Here is a 21,905-nt window from a genome sequence, read left to right on the forward strand (position 1 = left end):
TCTCCATACTGTCCGCTATACATTACCTAAGGTGCTAACGAGGAGAACTTGGTTAACAATCGAGAAATTTTTTAGTTCGTGATCATTTCCTTCATTCACACAACCAGGACCTTAAACCGTTGCTATAACGTTAACTGCCAACCCTAACTGCCACCCAATGAGAAATCCTGTACCAACACAAACTGACATAACATTTTTCCAGAATTGTAGCTTGTTTCCAGTTTCAGAGGCCAGTTCAATCTACCCCTCCAGTGCCAAAGATTTGATGGTTACTCTCTAACTTTTGACGTGTTGAGAATGTCATTGAGTAGGTCCAGCAAGCAGTGAAGAGGTTAATGTGTGATTCAGTGGTGATATTTAAAGGAGAAATTAGTCACTAGTCACTCTTGCAGATCAAAAGGTTAAAAAAGAAAGGACTTACTTGGATTCCCTTGTTAATTGCTAGTTTGGCCATCTTCACAGCAACAGGTCCTTGGGGAAGAATTTCTTCAGCTAAAACAAGTGCTCTTTGATCTGCTGCATCACCAATTTCAGTTTGTTCAGCAACATAATCAGCCAAACCTATTTCTTCGGCTTCTGTACCATTGATCATTTTGCCTATGAATATCATTTCCTTGGCTTTTAAGATACCTACTAGCCTTGGTAGACGTTGAGTACCCTCTAAAAAAACAGAAACCGACAGGCTGTCAGACCATTTTGCACCAACTTTGTAAAGTGTGATCAAAGATGATGATAAGTGTTTTGGACTAATTCGAACATCAATTAATGTCTGACATAAAAAAAAGTTACTCATTACGTTCCAGAATGCTGAAAATCTTGTCTTAGAGAGTTTCAAATTTCAAAATTTTCAGGAAGAGCATGCCCACAGAACCCCTCTCCTTGAGGGACCTGTTACTTTGCAACCATCACGCTTGCAACACAATCATACAGGCTGCCTACTCAGTTCATATCATACATTTATTACACCTTGTAATGACAACCCTGGAAGAGCTCTGTGATATCATTCATTTCAGATGTCAAGGCTGAAATACCAATAGCTGACTTGCACACAAGACTTAATGAATGATGCACTCTATATGCTTCGGAAAAAAGGGATCTAAACCCTCCAACTCCCAGATGCGATCATCGTGTAACTTCTTCCCATGAGTTCAATATGCTATCATCTTGCACTAGGTTATGAGAAAAGACAGGCTTATCAGCCAGAGGATGTGATCATGATCTAACACCAAACTCTCCCCTCTGATTTCCAAGGAAATGTAGTGTGGTTAGAGGAGAGAATTGCTAATTCGATCTTGGGAGTCAAAGCGTCAACCTTTAACTCCCACGAGTGACCAAGAGATAATTTCTCCTCATTTCTCCATCAATAAAAAATCAAATAGAAAAGGGATGAGAATAAATAAAAATATTCATTGGTGGATAACCAGTAAGTTGATGCAACACCAAATTCTCACAACTATAACATCAATTGAATTGTAAGACAGGACCTCTTCTGAATTGTCATTGCCTATTGTTGTGAAGAGTAGCCTACCAAATGCTAAGGAGGGGGGGGATGGGTGAGGCAGCTTGTGATAGCCTAAGGGAAGAGGAGTTAGGTTGTTTGTGATGGCCCTCCATTCCATCCAGAGACAATGAAATTCCTAGCTGCCATGGATAAGTAGCAGAATCTTATAAAAACTCTACCTGCCCCAGGAATAATAGCCAAATGAGTTTCTGTTAGCCCTACTTTAGCGTTACTTGCAGCAATCCTAAAGTCCATGACAGGGCCATTTCAAGCCCACCACCTAGGGCGTGGCCATCTAAAGCAGCAATCGTAGGCATTGGTAGGCTGTGTAGTTCCATTATTGCTGCCCAATCCATGGATACAAATGGTCCAACCTCATGCGCTGCCATTTCGGCTCTCTCTTTGAGATCAGCTCCTGCACAAAAAATACCTGGGAGTGACAAAAGACAGGAAAACTTGAGTAATACCAACTGTAATAAGGGTTCTACTACAAAAAAAAAAAAAAAGCTTGAAATTTTTTTAGGCCTAGAATTCTACTAGTTGACAAAGCACTGGTCTACTTGTGTTCTTATCCAACACTGTCTTTCTCCAATCACGGGGATAAATAGTGCTCACAAATTAATTGCAAGGAAAGCTTGACAAACTTGAGTTGCCAGGGATGACCTGGCATCTCTTTTGGAAGATACTCACAGGGATCAACGAACGCTTTTCATTCCACTAATTTATTCATGTTTTTCTCGTTGTCATGTTCCCACCAATAACATAGCTCCATTTTCTGCCTTAAAAAGCACACACAACCCACATTTTACCCTTGCGAATTAAAGGTAGGAATTCCTAGGATTTTCCTTAGAATTCTTAAGAATCTTTTCCTAAGAATTCTTAGGAATTCCTAGGAATTCCTAGGAACAAAGGTGTGAATTTTCACGGTAATTGGAACATGGAATTCCTAGGATTTCCAAGGTTTTCTAATCTTGCTTGGTGTGAGTGTGTAATTCCTAGGAATTCCTCGGAATTCCCAAAAAAACCTAGAAACTCCTAAAAATTCCTTGTTTATTGCCAACAGGACTTGGAATTCCTAGGAATTCCTGGGAATTCCTAAGAATTCTTGAGAATTTCTAGGAATTCTTAGGAATTCCAACTCAGAGCACCTGAATGACTTCCCTGAAATACTGTGAATCTAAAAACTTGCTGGAAATTCCTAGGAATTTTTAGTAATTTCAGGAATGTTTAAGAATTACTGGAAATTTTAAGAAAACTTCAAGGCAACTAATATTAAATAAATACATGCATTATCAATGAAATTTACCTACATGTTCAGGTCAGGTTTACATGTTAATTATTTAGTTTATTAGCTTCGCCGACCAGCAGGGACACCGCAATAGCTTGTGCCAATTACTGCGGGCCCAGTAAACCCACCCATCCCAACCCAGGGGATAGGACATCCATCATGTACAGTTATCTCATATGTGGGAAATTAACGTCTCCTACCCTCAACCATGCAGGAGACGGGACCTCCATTTATTTGTCCCCATCCGAGAAGACTAGAATATCTAACCATTTCTTGATGTTCTAGAAAGGTAGCAGATTCTTCTCAATTATTTTAGGACCTTGAGTGTTGGTCCGGCCGGGGCTCGAACCCTTGACCTTAGCACAACAGTCCAGCACACTATCAATTGAGCTAACTGGGTGGCGGTTAAAAATTTGCTATTATATATTAACATAAACATGTAGTAATATTAGGAAGAAATTCCTTTTTCTTTCCTTGAAAACTTCGTAAAAACTGTCCTGAATTACAGCTATTCATTTCAAATAGTCCAAGCGAATTATTAAATTTGGTTTGACACAAATTGTGAATAAAATCTGTTGATTCTTTTTCATGAAATGCAATAACTTGGGTTATTTTTATTGCAATAAATAGTATCAGTCAGCTTTGACTAAATTTAATGTTGTTGTAACTTCTTGGGATAAAAGTCTTGTGTGTTAAAATTCAAATGTAAGCTGTCAAGCAGCATCTTCATGTTGGTTTTTGTTGATTCTGCAAGTTGAGATTGAGAGATTTCTTCTCAATTTTGACTCAACCCTCTTGGGGGTGAAAGGCTTAATTACAGTTAAATAATTGATTTTTAATCAAATTCTTGTTGTAACTGTAATAATTAATTGCAATGAAGTTATCCCAAACTGCAGACTAAGCAGCTGTAATTGTCTTTTTCTGCTGGGCTCGCAGCGTGCTTAAAACGCGACTCAAATAATCCTGAAACCTTTAGCTCACTGATAGATTTATTTAATTGTAAAGCGTAAGCTTAAGAAACTGTGGCATGCAAGTGACCGATTCGATTCTCAGTTTTGATCACGTACCAAATATCGCAATTTGTACTCACCACAAACTTTCAGAATCATTAGCTTTATAAATAGCCGCTCGACCCTTGTACCGACCAGTCGATAACTGTTGTCCCTTCTTTAAGCTTCACGGCGCTGACAACTTGCTTTTCATCAATTTAACAACACTCGCGCTATTCTCGTTTTCCCATTGATCAACGGTAAAACCCATCTTTAGAGATGTCGTATTTGCAAAACAGTCGAGAAAAGAAATAACTTACGCACGAGCGATCAACGGATGAAAAGTACATTCAAAGATGAGCGCCAAATGAAGGTTTCTTTGTCTACAACCCACGGGCATGATCACGTGGATATTTTGGGACTTGTTATTGGCTTGTAAAGAGAATCTGCTGGCTTGCCCGATTGCAGTCTTAAGAATGGCTGCCTGTTAGGATCGAGAATCGTCCGTCAGCGACCATTTTGGTGAATTGCTCATATTTTGCCCAACGATACCCTTTGGTAAACTGTTTTCAAAAATTAAGTTTAAAAGTTCCGACGAGTGTTAATTTTTCAGATATTTGCGAAAATTTGAAAACGCGGTTTAAGTGCGGTTTTCCGCCTGGCAAATTGTCCAAAATTCACTGCAAAATCCAAGCTCCGTTGAAGGCTTAAAATGAATTCAGTTAACACCAAAGTTTACATGTGTTGAGAAAAAGTCTCCCCATTTATTTGTGTTATAGTAATTTTTTCCGTACACAGCTATGTTGTGATTTTTTTTTGTCCCTAAAGCAACACCCTCAAAAAGTGTTGTACACGAGGCGAAAAATAGGTAAAATTTAATGCGATAAAAGTATACCTGGTACATAATTTTTTTACTTTTTAACTAGGTATTCGGAATAAAATGTCCTTATTTAATACCTGTGTAAAATTTGGTGCTTTGAATCGGAACGCCTCCTTTTGGAAATACCACGATATATATGAGCGAGCAGAAGATATGTGTTGTGTAAACAAACGTTAATCTAATTATTCCCTGCCAGGTAGAAAAAGACTTTGAAATCAACTTTAATTTTGGAAATTTTGGCTGGTATGCCCCAAGATATTAGGCGAAAGGGAAAGCATACATTCAGAGTTGCGTGAGAGCAAAGAGAACATAAAATCAGTGTCGAAAATGTACATATGGTTGTTACATCGATCACCATTATGCAAATTACGACCTCAGCTGTAGGAAAACTATGATATCTCTTGCTCAGTTTGTTGAATGACTCTTAAACAATTTAATGGTCAGTACGATCTTTGTGGAATGGCGCTAAAGCACCCCCAAAACGTTTCCAATTACATTACGTTGCGTGACATTAATAATACCAGGAGAATAAGACCTGTTCTCTTGTATTAAATTACTTTGAAGGTAATAAGGCGCCTTTCTTTATATTTATACTTACAGAAAATGAGTTCTCATTGTAAAAGATAAAAAGTATTTAGATTATCAGTGTGGGATCAAGTCTTAAGTAGCTTCTTTCGAATGTATCTTTTGCATTACTTAAATATGAGAAGATAGTAATGTAATGTGTACTTCACTTGCAGATTTTTCAGCCCAAAAATGTTTTGGAGAACCTTGTCAAACCTCTTGCAAAGTTTTTGACCTTTCTCTTTACATTTTACAAGCTATAAGTCACTACAACGGAGACCGAATTTAATTTGGATATTTAACAACTCAATATGGTTAAATTACCTAGTTATTTGTTTACACACTTATCATTTTGCTCGCTCAGGTCACGAACACTTCTGACATTTTCGAAAGGAAGCAATGCGATTCAGAGCATCAAAAATTGCACAGTGAATGGAAATAGCAATGTTTGACGAACATATTGTTAAAAATCCAAAGTGTCAGGTAACAGCTACATCTTTTTCGCGCGAAATATCACCCGTTTTTCAACGCCATTTTGCGTGGTCTGTAAGGATGTTCTTTCAAGGGCTTAAGTAATCCCAAAATCGATGTGCACGAGAAAATTTACTCATCAGAATTGAATAAGAATAGCTTTCCTTACAACGTGTGAAGTTTTCTGTCTATTGATTTCATTTTAAGCCTTGGGCGGAGCTTGGTTTTCGCAGTTAATTTTTGATTGTGCGACATTTGGAGCCTGAACTCAGGTAACCTGAAACCGCGTTTTCAGATTTTCGTAAATTTATGAAAAGTTAAGAATCGCTGGAACTTAAAAACATGATTTTTGAAAAGGGTTTACTGAAAGGTTTCTCTGGGCGAAATATGAGCAATTCATCAAAATGGTTAAATGAGTCATTCAACAAAATGAGCAAGAGATATCATAGTTTTCCTACAGCTGAGGTAGTAATTTGCATAATGGTGATCGATGTAACAACCGTATGTACATTTCCGACACTGACTTTATATTCTCTTTGCTCTCACGCAACTCTGAATGTATGATTTCCCTTTTACCTAATATCTTGTGGCATAACAGCTAAAAATTTCCAAAATTAAAGTTGATTTCAAAACCTTTTTCTACCTGGCAGGGAATAATTAGATCAGCGTTTGTTTACACAACATATATCTTTGCTCGCTTAGGACACAAACATTTGTGGTATTTTCAAAAGGAAGCGTTCCGATTCAAAGCACCAAATTTTACTCAGGTATTGAATAATGACATTTAATTACGAACATCTGGTTAAAAATCTAAAAAATTATTTACCAAGTATACTTTTATCGCGTTAAATTTTACCTATTTTTCGCCCCGTGTACAGCACTTTTTGAGGGTGTTGCTTTAGGGACAAAAAAAAATCACAATATAGCTGTGTACGGAAAATATGAACATAACACAAATGAATGGGAAGACTTTTTCTTAAAACGTGTGAAGTTTGGTGTTAACTGAATTCATTTTAAGCCTTCAACGAAGCTTGGGTTTTGCAGTGAAATTTGGACAATTTGCCAGGCGGAAAACCGCACGTAAACCGCGTTTTCAAATTTTCGCAAATTTCTGAAAAATTAACACTCGTCGGAACTTTTAAACTTGATTTTTGAAAACAGTTTACCAAAGGGTATCGTTGGGCAAAATATGAGCAATTCACCAAAATGGTCGCTGACGGACGATTCTCGATCCTTACAGGCAGCCATTCTTAAGAGAACGTGCAGGGTTCGGCTTGTTGACGATGGTTTCATTTAATAGATCAATGGTTTGAAGATGATATAAATAATGATATGAACTCACTCAATGTAGAAATAATCGAGAAGAATCGAACGTACTACAAATGCACGATTTGTGGCCGAAAGCTGTCGAGGAAACAAAGACTCGAAACCCTGACTTGAGTTGTGTTCACGGCAAAGGTGAGAAACAACACAAGGCAATCACAAGTTCTTTGAATGTGATTACAAACGTGTTTTACCCTCATTATTATAACCGATGGATACCACCTTATGAAGTATAAGAGCTACCTAGATGATCATAGTGTACCAATACCCAAATCAACGAAGCTGGACAATAACAAGCATTCATCGACACCGTTCAACGCGGCCATCTCGATTCCTTTAAGTCTAGATCTTTGACGCTAATCCACTGAGCTTAAATTAGCGGTGCCAACAGTCAAGTGCGTCTCATAACGAAGAAACATTTGTACAAGAGAAGAAAGCGATTAGAGTATGTTAGAATTCTTGCCCACAAACGAATGTGCGCATTCCGAAGCATTGACCCCTGCTTATGATTATGTTTATGTTTTATGATTTTGGCACATCTGCGGTCATGAGAGTCATTTTGCATCGCAATAAAAACTTTTTATGATTATGGAATCCAAGAAGCCTTTCAGGTTAGAAAGCAAATCTGTGGTATGAGTGCATTGGATTTAAATGGACAATTTGTACTTAATATAATTGACCGCTGCTTTATGAAAAAATGCATGTTAATGTTAGGATTTACTAAAACTTACTTTATATAATAAATTCCATGATAAACAAATTGTTCAGGTATTTACATCTCTTTGTACATTCTGTTTAGCACATCTTTTATTGAACCAAATTTTTAAGCCTCTAAAATTACTCCTTATCTAAAAACCTTCACATTCAAGGTATTAGAAGTTCTTGGAATTATTTGGATTTCAGGGTTATTTAATTTGCCTCAAATTCAATACCCAGAAATTCCCAAGAATTCCACCCTTGTTAACTTAAAGGTAGTTTGCATAGCTGAGAACTCCTAGGAACTCCTAAGAATTCCAAGTCCTCACAAAACTGGAACATTCCCTTCCCAGAAGTTCTTAGTAATTCCAAGCTTTTCAAACCAGAGCTTATTTGCATAGTTAGGAATGTTTGAGAATTCCTAGGAATTGCTAGGAATTCCAAGTCCTCACAAAACTGAGACCTTCCTTTCCCAGAAATTCCTAGTAATTCCAAGCTTTTCAAATCAGAGCTTATTTCCATAGTTGGGAGTTTTTGAGAATTCCAAGGAATTCCAAGGAATTCCCAGAAAACTGGGAATTCACTTCGCACATTACAAGCATTACAGTCAATTGAAAACCAAAACTACTTCTTAATGGGACTTGCTCAGAATTTCCCTCTGTCACACGCTTGTGACGAGATGAAAAGGTTCTCACACTATTTCTTTACCCAGCTTAGAACTTACCATCTTTCTTATTCTATGTACAAAACTTTAACTTCTGAATCAGTCTGAAAATTACTACATAAATATTAAACTATTATGATTAACTTCTGATTTGCTTTTTCAAGAATGAGCCCCAGCATGGCTTTTCAAGAGTCAAAGTAGACAGTATGAATGCAAAGATGAAACAAGTATATGAAAAAATGGTCAGGAAGAGAGGATTATGAAGAACAGGTTTGAAAATATATATTAATTAAGCTTCATGTGTGCTCAGAGGGAAACTGTCAATTAGAAAAGGTGTTTTACATTTTCCTGCAAGTCTCAATGTCTCCCAAGAAGAATTAAGTCAAGGGGAAGAAAAAGAGAGTTCAGGGAAAACAAAACAAACTGTTTCCTGACAGACCTGAGAGGCCTTGTCGTGTATCCAGTTTTTATTTCAAAAGTACATGGAATGAATAATGCACATACGTGCGCATGCTTACAAGAATCAACCACATACACCACAGGCCTGTTTCTCAAAGTCCCGGTAACTTTATGGGCCTGTAAAACTGTTCTGTTTTCATTCAAGATGGGGATTTCAAAAGTTTTGAAAATGATACAATAAAACTATCAACTAGAGAAACTAAAAGGACTGGTTTGTGTGCCAGCTAGAACCTGCTTTCCTATACTTCAAATTTTAATTTTAAAACATAGCTTTGGGCCCATTAAGTTACCAGTTGGCAGGACTTTCAAGAAATGGGCCCCAGGTCAAGTGCTTTGTTATGCATCCAGAAGACAAACAAGTAAACAAGCAGAAAATGCTTGTTAATCTAATGACAGTGCAACTTTATTTCTTCGAAACACTGTAGATATACCTATATATTATATAGTCAGTGAACACCCATCATTTAGATAGAACAATGGGCTGTTTATCATTCATCAAAACTCTTTTAATTTGTTTCCAAACTTTTGTTCTGTTTCACTTGTATTGTTAATCTCGTTATAGACTTTAGAGCCCAGTATTTAACATGCGATTCTTTGATCATGTATTCCGCAGCTTTTCGTTAGATTGATAGAACTTCGTTGTATTGTTGTTTTATTTTACGATCCATCGTTCGATTGATTGATTGACGGTCAGAATAATCGTTATTTTCGTCATTGATTGTGGCTCATGGTCGATTGCCTTTCAAGAATAAAGATTCGTGCAGTCAACTTTGGGTTGTCATTTCGATCAGTAAAATAGTCCCAAACACCTCGTTAACCTCGTTTTGGAGCGACACGCCCTTGAACTTTAGAATTTAGATTTTGGTCGCCATAAACGCTACATGACCATTTCTGTGGAGAATGATGTGGATGTCAGTGGCTTTTTTTTTCGGGGAGGGATAGGAGTTTACTTAAATGCGCAAATTGGTTCTGAATTACTGTTGATCTTATGGTAATTTTGCCAATCATTTTAAAAGCAAATCATTACAGTACTGTGTAGAAGCAATTTTAAAAAAAAAAGAGTGTACCAGAAAAGTTTAACAAACATTTGTAATGATAAGTTTGATTATACCTCACAGAAGTCTTTCCCCCCCTAGACTTTCCAAGGAAGTACAAAAAAACTCAAGATATTTTTAACAATGCTACCAGAGGTATTCATGGTCAATAACCTCAGTTTATATTATGCAGTGAAGACTGAAGCATATTTAACAGTTTGATATAAAGTAACTAGTTTATTAACCATTCAATTCCTAACTGAGGATTATTAATTTTCCTCTCTAGCTGCTTCACATTTCCTTGTAAATTGGTTAGGGGAATTTGATGTTTGATCAAGATAACAACCTCTACCTGATAAGTTTCGATAATATCTTTAACTGTTTGTTGAATAATGCATGAATATTATCGGGATAAACTACATGTTTATCACTTGTGTGGGTTAAAAGAATCTGTACATTCACTGGTTCACTAAGATTTTATGGCCATGATCTGATGGGTCCTCAGTGTTAAGTGTCACCTGAGATAAGTTGGGGTTTGAACTGAGTCAAGAAATGAGTGATCATTGCCAGAACTGACTTGATATTTGATTTTATGCTTGATTCTGCAGGAGGAAAGAGCCATGCCAGTGATTGTCGCAGTCTCAGGTATGGAAAGAAAAAACATACACAATTAGTGGTAAATTTTTTAACTAAAAAAAAAAAAAAATATTGTACTTTTTTGTAACCCTTTCACTCCCAAGACCTGATTTATTTAGTAATTCTCCTCACTGTCTGCCATAGAATTCTTGTAATGTTAAAAGGCTGATAGTTTTGAAAGAAACTGTTTGGGGCTGCGTCGGTGGGAGTAACGAGTTAATTTGGATATATCAACAAAGTTGAAGTGGTAAATTGGCCACCTTAACGATTACAAAAGCTGACGTTTCAAGTGTTAGCCCTTCGTCGGAGCGAATAGAGGAATTGTGGGTTGTGTGTGCTTTTAAAGGCAGAGAATGGAGCTACATTTGTAACGTAGCTACTTTACGTAGCTCCATTCTCTGCCTTTAAAAGCACACACAACCCACAATTCCTCTATTCGCTCCGATGAACGGCTAATGCTCGAAACATCAGCTTTCGTAATCGTTACGGTGGCCAATTTACCACTTCAACTTTGTTGATATATCCAAATTATCTTGAAATGTTAGTTTGGAGAATTTGGTGTTGCATCAACTGATAGCATATTTTTCTTAATGTTGTTCGCAACACTTGCCTGCTTGATATTGTATTAAACAACAACAAACATATGAAACATATGTATGAACTGCGGTTATGAAACGTATATGTGCACGATCCTTCGCAGTAGTCAGGCCTGAAATTTTTTTCAGGTCTGATTTTCACTATTGCTCAAATAGTGCTTTACTGCGAAGGATCGTGCACATATACGTTTCATAACCGCAGTTCATACATATGTTTCATATGTTTGTTGTTGTTTGATTTATCATCTACGGGTTTATTTCGAATTAATTTGATGGCCTGCTCCCAGTTGGTTTGTTAGCTCAAATGGTAGAGCGCTGCACTAGTATCGCAGAGGTCAGTGGTTCGAATCCCGTACAGGCCTGAAATTTTTTTCAGGTCTGATTTTCACTATTGCTTAAATAGTACTGCGAAGGATCGTGCACATATACGTTTCATAACCGCAGTTCATACATATGTTTCATATGTTTGTTGTTGTTTGATTTATCATCTACGGGTTTATTTCGAATTAATTTGATGGCCTGCTCCCAGTTGGCTTGTTAGCTCAATTAGTAGAGCGCTGCACTAGTATCGCAGAGGTCAGTGGTTCGAATCCCGTACAGGCCTGAAATTCTTTTCAGGTCTGATTTTCACTATTGCTCAAATAGTGCTTTACTGCGAAGGATCGTGCACATATACGTTTGATATTGTATTGATATTTTAAGGAGAAATTCTGTCTTGGTCACTCATGGGAATTGATGGGTTCATAGCAGAATTAAAGATTAATTAACAATTATTCCAAAAGCGTGCATTGGATTCGAGATGATAGATAGCCAACGAGGCGCTTAGCACCTCATTGGCTATAATCATCTCATATCAAACAAGTGTGAGTAGAATAATTGTTTTATTAAAAATGTTAAATTAAATTATTAACCGCCTCTCGGTTGGCTTAATTGGTAGAGCGCCGGACTGTTGTGCGGGAGGTCGTGAGTTCAAATCCCGCTGGACCAACACTCAGGGTCTTAAAATAACTGAGAAGAAAGTGCTGCCTTAGTAATAATATCTGCAAATGGTTAGACTTTCTAGTCTTCTCGGGTAGGGATAATAAATGGAGGTCCCGTCTTACAAGCCCTTGTGGCTTAGTGACAGAGTAAAGCATTAAATACCTTGTATAGAGAAACAATCTTCAAGAAGATTCACTGCTCTTTTTGGCAGATTCTTTACAATAAGTGTTGTTTGATGCTGAGTTCTTTAATATCCTTTCTTTTTTAACTCGACATAGCCAAGGAATATGTCTTGGAAAAACAGTCAGAGCCAGGGGTTCCCATTAGTCTCGATGCAACCCTAGAAAGCATGGGAACAATGGAATTCTGTCTCGTCAGACTTGGCCGTAAGTAGATTTTAATTAGCCCACTTTACACTTAAGTTTATATGTGCTGTCTTTTCGCAGTAACTTCTTTTTGTACATCCATTTTGGCATCACTGTTGGTTCTTGCTGTCTGCTTGGCTCACAGCAGACTGAGTGTAATCAGTTTGCAAACTGCTCTTTTTTTAGGCTTCTGAGTCACATTGTTTTTTTTTTGTTTAATACCAACACTTTTGAACAAACTGGGATACTGGACCAAAAAGATAAATATGAAATAAAACAGACGGTATTCCTATTTTGACATTAAATTGTGAAAATAATACTAAATAATATAGCCAAGTTGGGTCAAATGATTGGGTCTGAAATAAAAAATACAAGTATGTTGATTGGAGATTGACTTGCAATTTGGCTTTTTTGTTGATATAATTGTAGGAAAACGGAATCATGATGAAGAAAGGGAAGAGCCTGATATTCGGTTCCAAGCTTACACTTATTATACATACAGGGTAAGTGTAACACATAATTAGGGACCTTAACTCTTTACACCCTAACATCAGTATGTATATTCTCCATACTGTTCTCTCTACATTTCCTAAAGTGCTGACAAAGAGAATTTGTCAAACAATCAGAGTTTATTGTGTTGGTGATCACTTGCTTTATTCTCCTGACCTCACTGTGTGATTCAGGGGTGATAATTATTTAAGGAGAAATTCAATGCTGGTCACGGTTAGGGTCAAAGGTTTAAGCAAACCACAACAGTTATGGCAGTGAGGACATAATTATGACAAAACAAAATAATCTGAGGGACAGGACAATAGCTCTGCAATTACATCTAAAAACTTTGTTTTTCTTGGTCTCAGTGTACATGAACAACCTTGAGGGCAACTTCTTTAAGTTTTCATTTGGGACTCAATGCTGCTCACATAAATTAGATTATGCTGAAGTTAAGATGTGACACCATTACAGCCATAATAGAAAAATTCTGAATAAAAGTATAATTTTTTTTTTTAATGTTTTCCTTTGCATTGCCCTTCTGACTGCCCAATATTTCTATTATTGCAGATGTTGTCTTGGTTTGTTGCTTAACATACACTCTTGTTTAGTGAAAAAAAAAATTATTTACTCCTCAGTCATACAGGGTCAGCATGCTGCAAAAGCTGAGGACTGTGACAGAGATACAGCTCCTTAAGTCATTCGCAGATATTTATTTTGTTGCCCTTTCATCACTGACTTTCAGCCAATACATCTTACTATAAAAAATCTGATTGGTCAAGAGAATTCAATCAATATTCAATAGCATGTGAAATTGACACAATAAATGCAATCTCAGCAGCAAATATTGCAAATCATGTCAAGTTCAAAGTCTGCTTAATTTCCAAGCCCCTCCTTAGTGTATCTCAGTTCTAAACCCTTTCTAAACTCAAACATATTTAAACAAGTATTGAATGTTACACTCCCCCTCCCCTCTCTACAGAGTGGGAGGAATGCTCTCCCCACCAGTACCACCTCATCTCACTTTTTCCTGTTTTATTCCAATTTTTTTTCCTTTTGTATTTCATTTAACTTCTTTATTGATCACTTTCTCTGTTGCCCTCCAGGAGTTTCTCTTGACAAGATAGAAATTGACCCAGTACTTCAACCCAAGTCAGCAAAAGAGTTTTGGGGAAAACAAAAATTTGTAAGTAATATCACTGACAGTACATCTGTTCAAATTTGGAGAGAATATTTTGATCATGGCTGCAAAACAAGAAAAATATGCAGTTTTCTACTTGACTGCATTTTGCCAGTTAGACAGGTCCTGAGCTACCCTTTCTGCCTCACCCACAGGTAAACAGGTCCTTAGCTACCCTTTCTGCCTCACTCCACAGTTAGACAGGTCCTTAGCTACCCTTTCTGGCTCACCCCACAGGTAGACAGGTCCTTAGCTACCCTTTGTGCCTCACCCATGAGTGACCAACACAGACAAGTCATGAGAATAGAGCGTGAATGGATACTGGGATTAATTATCAGGGAAGCCTCAGATCAAATGCTGCAGGGAAACCTTGAGGTGGACTGGCATCCCAATCTAAGGAGGGGATGCAGGGGGGGGAATACAACTCTTAAAGTCAATTCATGCTACCAAGATAAGCTCTGGCTGCATGAGCTGTTGCCTCAAGTACAGAGGGGAACATGGAGTGTTCTGAATATCACAACATTGCAAACAAAATAGAATAAACACTGCATCACTGCAAGAAATTTTATCAACACACACCGACACCATGATATAGTTGAAGCCTCAGGATTTATCTGGTCTGGTTTCACTCATCTTTGCCATGTGCCGGTCTTTGGCTGGCTGATACTGTGTGTTGTAGAGGTCCATAAGTCAAGTGAAATATTAACAAACATGGCCTGGGGTTAGTTGGCTAATGTTAATTAAAGTTTAACTCAAATGTATGGCATAATTTGTTCAAAAACTAACTGTGGTCAGGTTTTCAAAATCTATTAAAGAATAAACTGCGACACTGGGAATGGTTTATTTCACCAAAAAATGTTGATTTGAAATTACAAACATCATATACCGTAAATTTTGAGATCACTACAACACCAGAATGCAAGTTGTTCTACACCACAATACTCCATTAAAAAAAAAGAGGAGTCAGCACCCCAACACTGCAAACCCCAATGTCCCCCTCAGTACAATGTTAACTTTTTCTTATCTGATTTGTCCTGTTACCTCTACCTTTTGATACTAACTTGTAAAATCACCTTTTGTTAAGACTTCAATAGATATGGAAAATGTGGTTGCTTGTGACCTAAATGAAGTGAAGAACAATGGAAAATCTGTGTTCAGAATAGTTTACTTCAGTCAAAATGCACACGAGTTTAAACACTACGACTTTGAAACTAATGCTGATGATGCAGTTGAGAAATTTTCTGTCTTTCTCTTTGCATACAGTAATTTATCACAACAAACAGCATTTTTCACAGCAAAGAGCATTTGAGACAGTCAATTTTTGGTAGTAAGCTGATTATTATTTGCTAGCCTACCAGTTTTTTTTTTTTTTGTGGACATCAGTATGCATATTCTCCATATTGACAATCAAGAGCCTCTGTATTGTTGGTGATCATTTCCTTTATTCTCAATACCTTACTGTTTAATTCAGGGTTGATATTGTAGGGAGAAATTATATTTTAGTCAGCCTAAGGCATCGAAGGGTTCAATGATTGGGCAACAATTTTCCCTGATGTACAAAAAATGTTTTTTCAACATTAATTTTGTTGTTGTTGTTTATATTTGTTTGTTTGTTTGTTTTGCCAGGAGAAAAAGTGGAACACGTCAATCACATTATCAAGTCCAACATGAGTGGGAAAAGATCAGAATACTTGTCTTCAAAAGAAAGAAATTTTACAAAAGAAGATCTTTAAGATCATAGCCATTGTAACAAGAACTACTGAAGCTTACTCACACTATTAAATGACCGATCAATAAAAATTATACTGTATTTCCTCAAATAAGTGCCCACACTAAAAAATAAAAATCTTTGTATTCGCCATGTATCTCAGTCACCTTCGCTTCTGTAAAGCATAGAAAAAAAAAAAAAAACAGGTTCAAAACACTCAACCAGGTTAATACATACATACACACATAACCTTTATTTCTGTGTCCAGTGGTTCCAACGCCAAGGCACTGATAGGAGACACTCTAACACATACAGTACGTTGCAAATTTGATAAAAATATTGATTAAATAATAAAATATTGATGAAATGATCATCAATTAATACTGATTAAAGTATTGAATAAAGTATTAATTAATTCCATAAGGTCGTAGTAGTAGCAAGTATGATAAATATTTTAAGATATAGACAACTTTTTTGAGAGACATGTTTCGGCATGCTTATGCCATCTTCAATCAATGAGTAACAGAACGTGAGTATATAACAGACAGGTAGATGAATGTTCATCTACTTGTCTGTTATATAATTAATCACGTTCACTTACTCATTGATTGAAGATTTCATAAGCATGCCGAAACATGTCTCTCAAAAAGGTTGTCTATTTCTTACAATATTAGCTAATTAATAATAATTAATTCGAGTATGATCCCTAAGAATAGATGCACTCATAACTACTATTTAGATCTTAACAAATCTCTTAAATTTGCTACAATACTATTTACAATCAAAACTATTAACATTATTTTAGGACATTTATACTCAAGTTGTGCAGAGCTAACAATTTGTTCCACATCCATTGACATCAGCTGATAAATCTTTCTTTCGTATCATCGCTCTGAATTCTAATTGATTGTCCTTTCCTTTTCGGTTGGCTTCTCCCAGAGTGATGGCTCCAAATAGCTGATCGAATGCTTGCCATGAGTGACAGTGCGATAACGCACCCGCCTGAAGTCACGGTTTCTTAAATCATATTTTCTTTCTTGTTCACAGTTTAATTGGAATAGATCTGTTAAGTGCGTCGGTGTAAGTCTACTTTTAACTTTATCTATCAGAACATGTATACTTTGTAGCCTTGTATTATATATTATAATAAAGTTCGGATATAACGCGTGGTGTCATTAGTTGAAAGTGCGTGCTCTATCAGAGTATAGAACATGGAGTTGAAGCTGTCACGCCATCTGCCAATTTGTAACATGGCGGACCAAATCCCAAATTTTGCTCTAGGGAAGCGGCTAGAGCACTCAAGAACTAGCATCTCTTTTAAGAATCTACACGAACCATAGCGTCAGAGCCACTGCAATCACGCAGTGGTCCAAAGCGCAAGTTCCATCGCGGCACATAACGGCGGTCTCTGGTCATCGCAGTGAGGCTAGCCTGAGGAATTACAACCCTCGTCTATCCAGTGAACAGCTAAGGGCTTGTTCAGATATCCTCTCTAGTGCATTGAATGGAAGACCATCGCAGCCAAGTTCCTCTGATGGCCCTATACCTGCCAACTCTCACGCCTTAGGCGTGAGTCTCACGCCTGCGGGTTGAAAACTTCGTTCTCACGCCTACTCACGCCTGCAGGCCAATTTCTCACGCCTGATTGAAAGGTGAGTCGTTGCCATCTTGCTTGACACAGTTTCCAAAAATATGTTAACTCAGACCCACGCAAGGAACAAAAACCACATATAAAATGAATCAATGACAATACTTTCTTCACGATCTCTCACTCTCACTCTGCCTTCGGTAGACTTTGGACGTCTTCGGAAGACTTCGGACTTCCTTGGGAATCTTCGGAAATGATCGTGTCGTCTTCAAAAATCCCAGCACTCCCAGGATAAAAATCTCACGCTTATATCTGAGAAAAAATTGATAGGTATATAATGCAGCCGCCAGTTCAAAAAATCCTCCCGCTGCTGTAAATTTGACCGTTGTTTATTCACAGAACAACGCAGCGCAGCAGAATATCCAGTTCCAATCACAAGCTTTATTTTCAAATTGTCACGTTGATAACGTCCAGGTTTTCATGGGCCAAAATTCGGCCGGATTTCAGTAATCATGTTACTAAAGATACTGGTTTTAGTACGCAGAAAATGCATTTTTATGCATTCGAATTATTAAGTAAGATCTGCGATTCTTCTTGATAGCTTTTGATGGTTTGACATTTTGACAGCTTTGGTCTTGTTCATCCAATCAAATTACTTTGTCTATTCTAACAAGGATTCTTATTGGCTTATTGTAAGCGTGCTCTGTCAGAGTATAGAGCATGCGGACGATACTGTTGTTCGCTTTGAAAATAAAGTTTGTTTGGAAACTGCAAGTAATGTGTGGGGAATTTAACGGATTATTTATTATAAAACAAGTAGAGAAGCCTTGACTGTGTTCTGTTTTGTAGTAAAGCACTTAAGAAGCGGCTAGAGCACTCAAGAAGTGGAGAGAAACACTCAACTACATCTCGTGTTTCTTCCTACACTTCTTTCGTGCTCTAGCCGCTTCTTAGGTGCTTTACTACAGAACGGAGCACAGTCAAAGCTTCTCTATTTGTTAAATCACAGGTGGCCCAAGCTCTGTCACAGGCTCTTTCACGATGGATTATTAAAGAGTTTGTATAGTGGTTTAGTTGGACTTGCTTTTGAGCTCCGTAAATGTAACGTTGTGTGAAATAATCAAAGAAATACGGTCTTACCTTCATAGAGAGTGGTCTGTGTTGTTCTCTTCGCGATTTGAGGCCGTTTTGATGTGTTTTAGCTTGACGCCCAAATCACCACCGAGTCACGTACACAAGATACGGGAAGGTGGGAAACTTCTGTTGACACATGCTCGCCAAAATCGCTCGAAAATAACACTTAAATACTTTCCCTCGAATCAAAACTTGGCAGCATTAAGGCCAAATAGTTGCCCTTTAAGTTCACCGAAAAAAAACCCCCACAAATGTTGTTCGTCGAGCAACCAATCCAGCAAGAATTTCAAATTGACGGCCGTTCTGAAGTTTTCTAATGCGTGGAAGCAACATCTTGTGCAGCTGAGAGATCGTTAATTTGCGTATAATGTAAATTTTTTTTTTTTTTTTTTGTCAAGTTAAGTTCCTATCGCCTTTTATTTTAATTACAAAGAAGCCGTTTCAGTAGTAATGGTAGATTGACTGAAAAAAAATAAAAAGAGGACGTTTTAAACTAGAACTGGAATTGAAAGAACTATTTCAACTTGGTCAGTTTTCATACTGAAGGGCTTATCAAGGAAAAAAATGGAAAAAGAAAAAAACCATAAAAAATGCCAAACGAAAGCAAAATAAGGGAATAATGAATGGACAAACTGCAGTCACATTTGGGAAAAAATATTAGTTGGGAAAGAATGGCAGATCATTACTAAAAACCCTTGGTCTCTGTATGTGGAGAAACGATCAAATTAAACCAACACAGAAAAAGACTTGTTTCATTTTCAAATTAGTTTAAATGGAAGATACAATGACGCTTTAGTCGTGTTTTACATTTAGATTTTTAAACATTGAGATTCAAACGCCTGATATAAATTGCTACATTGTTTAAACTAATCAAACTTTCTACATTCGCTGTTTTCAGGATACATATAAACCACAGTTACTCGTTCCGAATTGCGAGTGCTACCTGTATTACTCTAGATGCTCCTGAGGTACCTGCCCGACTCGTTTCCAGGGTTCCTATTCTCCCCTTCACCCAGGCCCTCTCAAGGCTCAGCAGGGGCAGAAAAGTGACCTGGTAATAAGTTAAACTAAGTTTTGAAATACACATAGACGAAATCCGAATCCTGCTAAACTTGCTTGAAAGTAGAGTTCATGCAATTTACTCTTGTATCGACGCCAAGGACATCTGGAATTTAAAAATAAAGAGAGAAATAGTGAATGCTCTGTGTCAAAACATTTGTGGAGCTTCTAGTAAAATTCAACTCCCCCAGCCAGTAAGCTCTTTCCTCATAGCTATGGTTTCCTTATAGGCGTTTTATTATTTAGAATTTAAGGGGTTTCCATTCACACGTTTTTTTTCAGTCCATCCAAGTTTCCTCAAAAGTAGAAAACTACGTGAAGTTTACCTTGCACAGGTTGTTTCCAACATTTGATCGCTTTAGCCATTTGGGCGAGGCGTTTGTATTCGAATATTAGCCGATTCAGGCAACGGAATCTGTTGTTATCTTGATATTCTTCGCAGCAGTTTTCGGGAATGTCACGCAATGCTCCCCGAAAGACACTTTATAAATTGAGGGGTTCTTTACGTGACATCCCAACAACTGTGGACCTACCAGCAATTCCAGGTGAGCACCCTAATAATAGGGATGCATTCTCCTTTTCTGAGGCATTCGTCGTCTGAACAGGAAAAAACGTTTCAGAAACATATATAACAAATTTCAAGGGCATATGAGATATAAATATCATTTTAGAAAACCGTAATTTTCAGTAGCTCGTCGCAAACGTGAAAGTTGATCAGGCTCCTATCAGCACAGACACAGTGAAGAGGACATTTTGGGCTGTAAAGAGACCTTTCAGTCAAAAAGTAGGCAGGGAGCTTACGCCATTTAATGATAGTTTAATGATAGTTTAATAATATACTACAATATTACAAAATATATGCACTGCCCGCAGTTAGCAAAGGCTAGTCGAGGCGGGCAGTGTTTAATACATATATTATAAAATGTAAAATAAAAAGATTTACAGAGCAAGGGATTCAAAATTCTAGACAAAGTACAATTACATTAATACATTTAAGTTACGGCAAGAAAGCAGAACAAGCTGGGGTCTTATAGTTAGCTGGGGTCTTATGGAATCTTCCTTATGTGACGTTTGTAGTGCTGAATGTAGATAAATAAGTTGGGCGCGGTGGTAACCCGCTTGAACGACAGAAACAGGGTAACCACGTCTATCGAAAAACTGGCACATTGACTCTGATTCGTGGTGGAAATCAGAGTCATCACTGCATAAACGACGAAGTCTTAGAAACTGAGAAAAAGGAATGGAATTCTTAACGTGAGATGGATGCGAAAACGAATATAACAAGTAATTATGCGAGTCTGTAGGTTTGTAAAACACACTAGTGTATAAACCGTTACCTTCAATTGAGACATAAGGAAGATTCCGACCGCATTCCATTCACTCTCGCGTTTCACCCTCACAACCACTCAGTTCAATCCATCATTCTTAAAAACTTTAAATTACTTCAAAACGATCCGGAGATAAGCACTATCTTTTCGCAGCCTCCGCTCATTTCATTTAAACGCGACAAAAACATAGGCAATTTTTTGGTCAGAAGTTCTTTTCAGACTAATGACCAACCAGGCACTTTTAAATGCGCTCGTGCACAATGCAAAACGTGTCCTTTCATTCACAACACTGATAAAATATCGGGACCTAAACGATCCATTAAGATCACCGATCACTTCACGTGCACCTCCACCAATGTTATCTATTGCATAACTTGCACTTATTGCAAAAAGATATACATCGGCGAAACAGGCAGAAGACTAGGTGACCGATTCCGAGAACACCCTCGAGACGTGGAGAAGAATGACAAGGACACATCGAAACCAGTCGCTAGGCATTTTAATTTAGCTAATCATTCTAAGCAACATATGGCAATTTGCGGTCTTTCCTGACACTTAGGTAGCACGGAAAGCCGTAAAAATCTTGAACAAAAGCTCATCTTTCAAATCGGCAGTCTAAATCCCACAGGATCAACGAACGCTTTTCATTCCCCTAATTTATTCTTGTTTTTCTCGTTGCCATGTTTCCACCAATAACGTAGCTCCATTTTCTGCCTTTAAAAGCACACACAACCCACAATTCCTCTATTCGCTCCGACGAGGGGCTAACGCTCGAAACGTCAGCTTTTGTTATCGTTACGGTGGCCAATTTGCCTTTTCAACTTTGTTGATATATCCAAATTATTTCGTTACCCCCACCGACGCAGCCCCAGGCAGTTTCTTTCGAAACTATCAGCGGCCTTTAATAAATGTATTACCTACTTTGTTTTCTTGGTCTAAACTACTATTATAAGTTAGGGAATTAACCTTGTT

At 37.5% G+C, this 21,905-nt stretch overlaps 2 protein-coding genes, 1 long non-coding RNA gene and 1 pseudogene across 5 annotated transcripts in view; 1 reads left to right on the forward strand and 3 right to left on the reverse strand.

Annotated features, from left to right (window-relative positions):
• Positions 1-21,905, reverse strand: part of LOC111345445 (uncharacterized) — a 102,924-nt gene that overhangs the window by 74,368 nt on the left and 6,651 nt on the right. The gene's annotated exons all lie outside the window — the stretch shown is intronic.
• LOC111346928 (methylglutaconyl-CoA hydratase, mitochondrial-like) lies at positions 217-4,230 on the reverse strand (annotated as a pseudogene). Its single transcript, XR_016000975.1, has 3 exons — positions 3,880-4,230; positions 1,681-1,931; positions 217-660 (listed from the first exon to the last, which is right to left on the reverse strand). The product of XR_016000975.1 is annotated as a methylglutaconyl-CoA hydratase, mitochondrial-like (transcript).
• Positions 6,942-15,341, forward strand: LOC148731392 (target of rapamycin complex 2 subunit MAPKAP1-like). 2 transcript variants are annotated; one of them, XM_088761166.1, is made up of 8 exons: positions 6,942-7,151; positions 8,541-8,646; positions 9,972-10,025; positions 10,478-10,514; positions 12,361-12,468; positions 12,877-12,950; positions 13,575-14,122; positions 15,201-15,341. In XM_088761166.1, exons 2-7 carry the CDS (start codon positions 8,608-8,610, stop codon positions 13,698-13,700), a joined length of 438 nt encoding a protein of 145 aa, XP_088617292.1. In that variant the 5' UTR covers positions 6,942-7,151; positions 8,541-8,607; the 3' UTR covers positions 13,701-14,122; positions 15,201-15,341. The 2 variants fall into 2 exon arrangements, with proteins under 2 accessions (XP_088617292.1, XP_088617293.1); XM_088761167.1 differs by lacking the exons at positions 6,942-7,151; positions 9,972-10,025.
• On the reverse strand, positions 19,289-20,191 carry LOC148731393 (uncharacterized). Its single transcript, XR_016001834.1, has 2 exons — positions 20,139-20,191; positions 19,289-19,711 (listed from the first exon to the last, which is right to left on the reverse strand). It is a non-coding gene; the product is annotated as an uncharacterized LOC148731393 (long non-coding RNA).

The sequence above is a fragment of the Stylophora pistillata genome, chromosome 5 (genome assembly GCF_964205215.1).
Source record: "Stylophora pistillata chromosome 5, jaStyPist1.2, whole genome shotgun sequence".
Classification (NCBI taxonomy): domain Eukaryota; kingdom Metazoa; phylum Cnidaria; class Anthozoa; order Scleractinia; family Pocilloporidae; genus Stylophora; species Stylophora pistillata.